General features: G+C 38.7%; 1 protein-coding gene across 1 annotated transcript; it reads left to right on the forward strand.

The window, feature by feature from the left end:
* The first annotated feature begins 899 nt into the window (after positions 1–899).
* Positions 900–1,319, forward strand: LOC145130904 (putative mitochondrial protein AtMg00820). The gene has a single exon (XM_079065659.1). The coding sequence runs from the start codon at positions 900–902 to the stop codon at positions 1,317–1,319; it is 420 nt and encodes a 139-aa protein (XP_078921785.1).
* Positions 1,320–10,792: the final 9,473 nt, after the last annotated feature.

The following is a 10,792-nucleotide window of genomic DNA, read 5'->3' on the forward strand; positions in this document are numbered from 1 at the left end:
TTGACCCATTTTATGACCGATACTGGTGTGATGGATGAGATTTTTTAAAATAAACTAGGATGGTGGTAGTGTTGTCCAAAAAAAGAAAAGAATTAATCCAACAAAAATGAGCTAAAAAATAACTAAAAGAAACTAATAATCCAATAAAGTAACATTTATTAATATATAAATATTATATATTATAAATAATATTTATTAATATATAATAATCCAGTAACAAGGTAATAATCCAATAAAAAATAAATTAAAAAAAATTATTCAAAAAAATTAATAACCCAAGAAAGAAAGAGGCGAGGTTTTGGGTACAATTGTCTTTCCGACACATTCAGCCAGAAAGATATTGTGTTGCCGCTTTTTGGGAAAGTCATATCTTATTGGGAAAGTGTTGGTTCCCATTTTCTCGATTGGATTGGTGCGGAAATATAATATCAAGAAGATAATCGTATGAACAACGATGAACAAAATATATGAGTAAACTGTGATGAATAGATAGAGAGAAACAACATATTACATGAAGAACACTCATGGATGGGTAGAGACCCCATCCAAACTCTGTTAGTCTAAAGTCTACATATGTGGACTCTTAAAAAAATGACCACTCACCTCCACTTTATATATTAGTTAAGGGAATATGCTTTCATATAACGGATACCAATTGTTGGTTCCATCAGGTTCAGAAGTTTAGGGGGGAGCATCATCCTCAAAATTTAAATTGTTTAGGGGAGCAACACAACCACATTGTTGATATCAGACCATCCGCTGCACAAGAGCTTCCGATATTGCATATATAGACAAAGGATCATCCTCTGAATCAAGTAATTGGAAATCTCAACGCTGGAGTTTAAACTCGCTCTGCTACTAAGATTCAAAATGAGTATCACTTCTCGGCATTCATATCAATGGTTGAACCTAAATCCATCAAAGAAGCCTTAGAACATTCTGATTGGATTACAGCCATGCAAGAAGAGTTAGCAGAATTTGACATAAATCAAGTCTGGACTCTTGTCCCTCCTCCTCAGGATCACCCTATTGTTGGTACAAGATGGGTCTTCCGAAAAAAACTCGACAACGCTGGAGTCGTAATCCGAAACAAAGCGAGATCGGTAACTAAAGGATTTACTCAGATGGAAGGACTTGAATACGACGAGACTTTTGCTCATGTTTCCCGTCTTGAAGCTATCCAAATCTTTCTCGCTTATGTTGCTCACAAAGGCTTTAAAGATTACCAAATGGATGTTAAAAGTGTTGTTCTCAACGGTGAACTTGATAGTGAAGTATATCTTCAGGTGAAAGCAAGAATCTGCGCGGACAAGGTTTGAGAACTCAAACCTTGAATTAATTTAAGATCAATCTCTTCTATTAATAAAGATCCAGCCAAGTCTCGTAAACTAGTCTTGTCTTAGAATTAAGATAATCAACAAATTGCTCAATAAGAAATGATAATAATGAGTATGAACAATGTAAAGTGGTTTAAGAATAAGAAGAATGTAAGAGAATGATTGACCAGATGATTCTTGATAGAAGTGAAAAAGGATCACAACTGATTATTTGCATACATCAACACCTTTATACTAAGGTTGACAACACCTTAAAGACACAGGGACTCATTAAGGACAAATACTGAACAAAGTGTGCATGGAATAAGTTATCTAAAGATAAACAAACTGACACGTCTGTTGCTGTTGATCTTGTATCATGTACTATAATAGAAAACAATAATACCAAAACAAAATAGTACTTGTTGCAATAAGTTCATTACAAACACAAAATACTTCAACACAAAGATGCATCTCTGACATGTCTTTACTTCGGAAAGGCTTCACTTCAGACAAGATCTTGACCTCGGACATATGCTACCACAGATTGCATAAGGATCACTTTCCATGTATCAGTAATCTCCCATAAGTGACCTTAGCAATCTTTCACCATTCTACTTAGCTTCTTCAAAGATGAGCATATAAGCCTTTTGGAGCCAGCTTCGGACTTCAATGTACCATTGGAGATTCTCAATAAATTTCTTCTTGATGTCTTCGGAAGAATCAGTCTTGGCAGCATTAGAGATGAAATTTTGAAGAATCTTAGTTGGAACGAGGTGTTTGTCAAGTACTTAGAAGAATTCTTTTCAGTTTGAATTTTTCTTGAGAAAGACATAACCAAGTTCATGTTCTTCAATGGGACGTTCTGCTAATATTTGAGCTTCAGGAAGCTCATAGGTGATTTTGGCCAAAAGCTTTTTCAGTTCCAAAGAGATTGGATCTACAGTACTCAACAACGTAGTCCTTGAGAAAGTTGATTGCGGAGTTCTAAGCTCCAATGATTGATTCATTCGTTTGACGATCTCTGAGATGAGCAACTATAGTGAGAATGGCGTTTGGATTCATAGAGGTAAAATCTTCATTTGTGATGGTGATAGTGGATTGGTTACTTCGAGATATGAAGTATCTCTAAAGAAGACAGTCAAGATCAAACCTGCTTTGAACCTTATTACCATAGCCAACAATCATGGTAATTCTTTTCCAAGACCACACTTCCTTTTGAGGTCATGCGTTGGTGGAATAAAAGGTTGTCAATCTCTCACACTCAGTTCGGATGATGGTTTGAGGATCATCTGATGGATGTACAGGTGAGAACTTGATGTAGTAGCGTCTATGAGGAGAGATTTCATCATTTGTTGGAAGATCAAAGTACATGAAGAGAAAAAAAATTGATGTCATGTAAGATTTCTTCTCGGAAAAGAGGAGATATGCCCAACATCAAATTGGGATTATCTTTCAGCGCTTGAATCCTGATGCTTTCTTCTAATGCTTACTGTAATTGTTCTTTAGATTAGCCCTCAGACTTTTTCTTTACCTTCACTGGGTTGTCTGGTTCATGCGATATGCTTTTTCCTTTGTCTTTAGATGGAACATTTTGAGATCAGATGGAGGAGATGAGTTGTTAGCCAGATTGGGTGATGATCGGCTCGAATGGAGGAGGAACCAAGGGTTCTTCAGGGACCTCATCAGGTTTCCTGATGGGAGAACCTTCATCAATTTGGACAGTCCTCGGAGCAGGAATTGGAGGAGGCATTGGCTGAGTGGATCCAAAAGCATCGATTGTCAACTTTGTTTTTAGTTTTGCCATGTCATGACTCCTTTTGAATGCTTTTGTAACGCCCAGAATCTAAAAGGTAATTATGGAAATTAATTATCCATGCTAAAGGCCAACTCGTCGAGTTTAGGGAATGAAACTCGACGTCTTGGAGGTCCTTGGCATGCACATTTTTGAGGATCAACTCGACGAGTTGGTGAAGGCCAACTCGACGAGTTGGAGGTTATTTGAGAAACCCTAATTTCGGGGTTTTGCACCCTATTTAAACACCTTAAGTCCCAGGTGTTGGCCCTATTTCCAGCCTCCATTTCCCCTTACCCTAATCTCGAAACCCTAGAGCCTCCATGAGTTTTGCGAGTCCATTTTGAGTGCTTTTTAGGGTGTTTGAAGCTTATTGAAGGAAGAGGATCTTAGTGCAAGGTGGGATTCAAGAAGGAGCTTTCAAAACTCGATTCCTTGCTCCATTTCCAGCATTTTCGGGTATAAAGTCTCAACCTTGCTTATTATATGCTTAGATCTCCTTTTTAGGGTTAGTTCCATGATCTAGCCAAGTTCGAGTGGTTGATGGGGGTGTTGGTTGTCCCAAAGGAGTTATTCTTTCAGATCCATGGTTCTTGGGAGCTCTTGTGGCATAAGGTGCCAACTTTATCGTCTTAAGGGCTCCATGCATCCATTAAGCCCTTCTTTTGGCCTCTTTTGAGCTTTTGAGCTTCTATTAGCCCTGCATGAGAGTAACGCTGGAAACTTTACTTGACCTTTCAGCCTTTAAGGTCCAGATCTGCATCCATGAGCTTTGTCTTGATGATTTGGTGATTAATGGTTAAGCCCTTAACCTTTTAAGCTTAGGGTTTTGGTTTTTGACCCTTTGGAATGGTTCTTAAGGGAAAAGTTGGAAACTTTACCCTTCCCGCCGTTATTTCAGTTAAGATCTGAGTGGTGGAGCCTTTAGTTTCAAGATTGGCAGCTTAATAGATTATGAGTTGGATCAACTTTTTGTGATTTTGTTGATTATTGGGGGAACTCGGCGAGTTGAGGGACAACTCGGCGAGTTGAGTCAACTCGAAGCGTTGACTTTGACTTGTGACTTGTGACTTATGCCTTTGACCAAGTTTGTCCCAAGGGGTGTTTGAGATAATATGAATTGTATTCAAGGAAAATATGGGCTTAGGATAAGATTCATATAGGATTGGGCCCAATTTGGAGAATTGGGCCATTTGTGGGCCTTTCTGGATCTTTTGGTTTTGGGCCTTGTTGGTTTTGGGAGTTGGGCTCAGTTTTGGTTCTTGTTTGGGGTCAGGGGTAAAATGGTCAGTTTACCCCAAGTATTGTTAGTAGGCCTGAGAATGGAATCCAATTGTTTATCTGTTGTTATTTTGATCTGATAGATCGGAGGCGTCGTCAGGGCAGCAACTAGGGATATATTTCAAGTAGCTTCTGCATTCGAGGTGAGTCTCCTCACTGTTGTAGGGTCGAAGACACCAATGTCGGCCCATTCGTTTTATGTGTTGTAGGAAGACCCGAGGGTTAGCCCTTGACATTATGTATGAAAGACTAGGAGGCGGTTCCTGGCACACTGTATGCAAGAACAGAGTCTGAACTCTCGCAAGTAATTAGATACGTAGTATAGTTTGTATGCTAGTTGTCTTTGTGATGCTTGCATGGAAGACCATGAGGTGGCTCTTGGCACTTGTCTGTAAGACCCAGGGTTGTGGCCCTTGGCCTGGCAAGAAAGACCACAAGGCGGCTCGTGGCATAATGGCAAGACTATGGTTGGCACATAGCACTCTTATTGATTATGGTATATGGATGACATGTATGGTTCACGATTATATATGACATGTATGGCTCATTTGACATATATATATATATATATATATATATATATATATATATATATATATATATATGGTATGTGGTATTTGGGGAACTCACTAAGCTTTGTACTTACGGTTTTCAGTTTTTGTTTCAGGTACTCCAGTTTTCAAATGAGAGAGCTCGGGACGATCGCAACGCATACACCCGTATTTTCCGCAATGTGTGATTTATGGGAATGAACTATGATAATTGTTTTATTCTAAATGCTTTTCAATGTTTGATCAAAAGTTATATTAGTGTTTGGACTATAATAAAAATGAAATTTTTTCCCTTGATTTTTGGGTTGTTACAGCTTTGGATAGAGATGATGGCCAAGAGACTGAGGACCATTTCATCTTATCCTCTTCTTAAAGGACTTTCAATATGACAGGCTGTCCCTTGATTGCTTGAAGTCCCAAAATCACATCATTTACTAGATTATCTTCATCACCAACATCTTCTGCTTCAGAAGTTTCTATTTCCATGATTTCTTCATTAATATATTCATCTCGGAGGGCATATTCTGAGACTGGTTTCCATTGTACTTCCTGTCTATCACACCCCCGGACCAGACGGCGGAAACGTCCGGAGGCGGGTGACTTCATTGTGCAGTATCATAATAATTGAATATAAATGAAACATAGCAAATCCAACATCATACATTGAGATAACAAACTTACATTGTTTATAAATTGTGTTTGTCCTTCAAATTACACAAAAGAGACATAAGTAAATAAATTCCAAACTACAGCAAAATAATCCTGAATCCGCGTCCCTTTAACCTGCTTACTGATTTCCTAAGAATACAAGTCGATTTGAAAAGCGTCAACTAAAAAGTTGGTGAGTTCATAAGCATTTTCGTATAAATCTGGTGATAGTTTAGAAATCCAGAAAATTCCAGTGTTTTCTTATGAAAACAGTTGTAAGTCTTTTTTTCTATCTAGTATAGTTGCATGTGTGTATTTTAGTTTATCATCTTTCGAAATTGTTAAATCGTTTTCTCCAGAAAATCCTATATTTTCTTATATAAAATAATCGTAAGTTCTGTTTCCAATTGAGTATAGTTACATGTGTGTGTTTTAGTTTATCGTTTTCGAAATCATATAAAATCGTTTACTCCAGAAAATCGTATATTTTCTGATATACAAAATAGTGGTCTTAAAACCCTAAGACTGGAGAGGTATGAGAAATCAACAGGCGATTGTGGACATTCCGCGCAATGTAAATGGACGGTCAACACAACGAATGCGGACCATCACTACCATGCATAGAGGCAGTGAACACAATGTGCCAATTTATTTATGAGGTTTTCCTTACATAAATTTCTAAATACATTACCATATTCTAGTGAGTCGTTATAACCATACTAATATGACGGAGGCCTGTATTGGCGTTTCTCAGGCGCCCAAATCGATTAAAGACATTTGTCACCCTAGACTGGCCGGTCTAGCTGTAGCGAACAGCGAAGGTGCGGGGTGTCAACCCCGTATAGATCTATACACAAATTCCCGCTCTCCCTCCAGGAGACTCTGGTTATAACTCCTTACAGGACTTTAGACGTACACAAATATATCTATATTTAGGTACTTTTGAGATTCGTCTTCACTAGAATACCAAATGGTTTTTGAGCAAATCGATGAGATCCGTTATTTAATAAATAACAATAATTGTGCTAATTGAATCATATTTATCAAAAATGATCCAGTATTATCGATATTGGCAAAAATGGCCCTTCTTTTTATAAATTATCAAATAAGACCCATATTTGTCAAAATGTGTCATATGTGGTTCAAAACTAGGTGAATTGTTGAAAATGGCCCATTCCTTCTAAAATGTGCATTTTAGACTTATATTTATGAAACTATTCGAAAAGGCCCTTGTTTATCCAAAATTTCCATTTTTGGTCCTTTAAAATATGAGATGTTCAATAATTCTTCAATTTTATTCCATTTTCCAAAATGGTCCTTATATATATGTGTGCCTAAAATGGTCCCCAAAATATCATTAATATCCCAATTTAACCATTTCCAAAATATTATGTTTAACAACTTGTTTAAACAATTTTTGAAGTAAAACCTTATGGTTCTTGATATAACAATTTATGATCTATATTTCATAAACATGTTAGTTTTTGTGTTTCTAACATCTACTTTGTGATGTATAGTTCAAAACCTTGAGACTTGCTAAAAATCTCGAGTTCTTGAACAAATACATAGAGTTCATAACTTTAAGCACATAAATCATAACATACATGCATAAACAAGCAATTATACTAAAATTTCACAAGACCCTTGACTTGTATCCTCCCCCAAAACTATGAAAAATATCAAAAGAGGGGTATGAAGCTCACCTTGGGTAGTAGAATGTGTGGATGAAGAGATGTGGTGACAAGTTTGAGCCTCGAACACTTGAAGTGTTTGACAACTCTTGAGGGTTTTGCTATCCTAGAGCTATTAACACATAATTATATGTGTGAGTATAAGATTTTCAACAACTAAATGTATGAAGCATTTGACTATGCATAAATTACTTACAAGAATTTGGAAGGAATTATGAAGGAAATGGCTTATGGAGCAACATCTTGAGTTCTTGGGAGAGTTCACGGATGTTCACAGTGAGTGAAATGAGTTTGTGAAAATAGAGGATGGGGTTTACGCCCCCTTTTATATGGAATAGGGAAACTGATGGGATGTTTACTTGGAATACTGCTGGATAATATTAATTTCTAGGAGTTAATTCATGAGTTACTGAGATTCGCATTGGGAATTAGTTACTTACAGCTAATAAGCACCGTAAACACATTTGAGTTGCGAGGAGTTTATGGTCTAAATGGACCTTAAACTAAGGTTCACGGCCAAGATTCCTTCCTAGGAGGGTGTTCACGGTCAAAGTGCCTTCTAGGATGGAGTTTACGCCCACTAGGTGGTCCACCAAAGGAGTTTACGCCCTCGATTCTTCCTAGGATGATGTTCACGGCCTAGGTTTGGCTTCTTAAGGTGTTCACGGTCTAGACTAATGACCTTAGGCTGGTTCACGGCCAAAAGGGGTCCACTAGATGTAGTTTACGGCCAAAGCTTGACTTCTTAAGGGTGTTTACGGCCATGGAAGCTTCTTAGTGAAGTGTTCATGGCCTTAGATGACATTCTTCAATGTATTCACATTTTGGATGATTCTCATATATGTGAATATGTTCTTGTGCTTAGAAATCTCAAAATGATAGCCTTACAATTCAAGCATTCAAGGTTTGCAACCTAACACAAATTCTTATGCCCATATCTAGTGATTATTAATCCAATCCATTCATCTAGTTTTGCCTTGATAACTTGTTTACTTTCAAGACGTTAACTTGTATATGACTTCTAAAGTGCATCCTTCCATATACATGCACTTAGACTCTAATGGTCTTCAAGGTCCTTATTGTAATAGGGTTACATATTTAGACCTTACTTAGCCCAAGTATTTCAGGTTGTCAAATCATCCCCCCGTTAGAGGGAATTTTGTCCTGAAATTCTTTGAAAGCTATTCTTTCGGACTAGCGAAAAGGTGAGGGTACTTTTGCATCATTTGATTCTCACGTTCCCATGTCAATTCAGGTCCGCGCTTGGCATTCCATCTAACCTTCACAGTGGGGATGTGGTTTTGTTTCGTGCGCTTAACTTTTCGATCCATAATTTCGATAAGCTGCCCAATGAATATGAGTTTATCGTTCACTTCAATCTCATCTAATGGAACTGTGAGGGTTTCATCGGATAGACACCTCTTTAGGTTTGACATAAGGAACACATGGTGTATATTACTGAGTTCTGCGGGTAGTTGGAGTTTTAAGGCTACCGGACCGATTCAGACAAGGATCTCGAATGGTCCGATGTATCGGGGATTTAGTTTACTTTTCTTCCACATCGTATCATCCCTTTCCAAGGGAAGACTTGTAATAGTACCCTGATTTCCTACTTGGAACTCCAAAGGTTTTAGCCTGCTATCTGCATAGCTCTTTTGTCGGTCTCGCGATGTTTGGAGTCGTGCCCAAATTTGGACTATCTTTTCCGTTGTTCCTTGAAAAATCCCGGGTCCAGTGAGTGTGCTATTAGACGTTTGTCCTCTTGCCAGCTGGGTGTCTCCCACCTCAGCCCAACAGAGGATGATCTGTACCTCCGGCCACGCAGGATCTCAAAGGGTGCAACTCCTATGCTCGAGTGGTAGCTGTTGTTATATGAGTACTCGATTAGAAGCAGGTGGGTATCCCAAGCTTTGCCAATGTCTATTACGCATGCCCCTCTTCGGGGTGTGGGTTCTCGTTTACCTTGATCTCGTCGAGGGTAATTTCTAGAGATTTGGTGGTCAGACACTTATGAGCGTTGAATACGTGGAATGTGATTGTACGAAACTGAGTTCTTATGGTAACTAAAGGCCGTAGGTTACCGGACCTATCTTGGAGAGGACTTTCGAATGGTCTACAAGGGATTGTGCTCCTGGTGTCCTAGAAGTAGAGTTTCTAGCTTTAATAGTTGGCACTCTTGCCGCCAAGGGTGAGGTTACGTGTGGTGTAGTTGACCTTATGAGTCTTAAGTTACCTTGGGATTTTTCTTCTTATGGTGTTCCGAGCTAAAGGTGGGTCGGCCTCTACCAGTTCTTTGCTGTTGGTTGAACAAGTCTTTGATTCGGGATAGGGAGTATCGATCCTTGAGGATGGGTTTGTTTGACTTATTAGTAGTCAGTGGTGCTATGAGAAATTCGTCTTTCCTCCTTATGATTCAGATAGGTGCTTCCTACGGTTAGGGACTTGGTCTGATGTTTCCTTTATCTATTATATCATTCTTGTGATCAGACACTATCTGTTTTTGTGACCGTGCTAAGTGGTATCGGGGGTTTGCTTATTGGGGTGGTTCCAAGAGTCGAGGTGATTCTAACTCCGCTTAGCACATGGTTGAGGTTTCCAGAGGGATTCTGGGAATCTCTGGGGGAAGGTTGGAAGCCTTTCGGATTCCCTTGATGTCTTTTGTTTCTTGGTTTTAATCTTTATTGGGGCTAGGAAAGAGCGTGGCATTTCTTACATAGAAGCTTACGGGTATGGATGCTAGGGATTTATCGTTACAGGTTGGAAGAGTTTTGTTATTCGGTTGCCTAAGACGGAAGTCTCTTTGCAATGCTCGGAGTTTGTAAGGTGAGAATCAAGCCAGTCCGCGCCAATTGATGACATTGGACTCCTTATTATAATAGATGTTACGTCGATTGGGAAGTAATGGTTGTTAGGAATGATAGGGGGTTCTATGTTCATGTTCTTATCACTACTAGTTTCGTTTTTGTTGTTACTATTGAGTCTATTTTGTTCCTGCTTGTCGGGGGTTCTAGTAATGCGAGAGCTTCGATAAATAAAGCGATGGAATTCGTAATGCGAATTCTGCTAGTTTTTTCTATTATAGATGGGTGTGACCTAACCATACCTACTTAGGATTTAAAAGATAATCGGCTGCATGGTTCTGTCCTAATGAACATTCAGACCAGGAACAGGAAAATAAGGCAGGATCACACACTCCTAGTTTGTAGAATCCTAACTATGTATGATACTAACGTTTATATGGAACCATCAGGGTCCATTCGCAAAGATCTCTAGTTTCCCTGTGATTTACACGATTTGCTCGGATGAGGAAATAGTTTTTGATTATATTTTTAATTAGCAAAACCTTTTCATGATAATTCGATGCCTAAAATTTATCCTGGGAACGTACCAAAAATCTCGGTAGGGTTCCTTGTCGCTTCTTCCTGTCTAGTTGTCAACTCCTCCGACATTCATCTCTGTTGGACAATCTCTCTTGAAATGTCCTGATGCACCACACTTATGACATACTGG

This window comes from Lactuca virosa, chromosome 8, assembly GCF_052849685.1.
Source record: "Lactuca virosa cultivar CGN04683 chromosome 8, Lactuca_virosa_CGN04683_v6, whole genome shotgun sequence".
In the NCBI taxonomy this organism is placed as follows: Eukaryota; Viridiplantae; Streptophyta; class Magnoliopsida; order Asterales; family Asteraceae; genus Lactuca; species Lactuca virosa.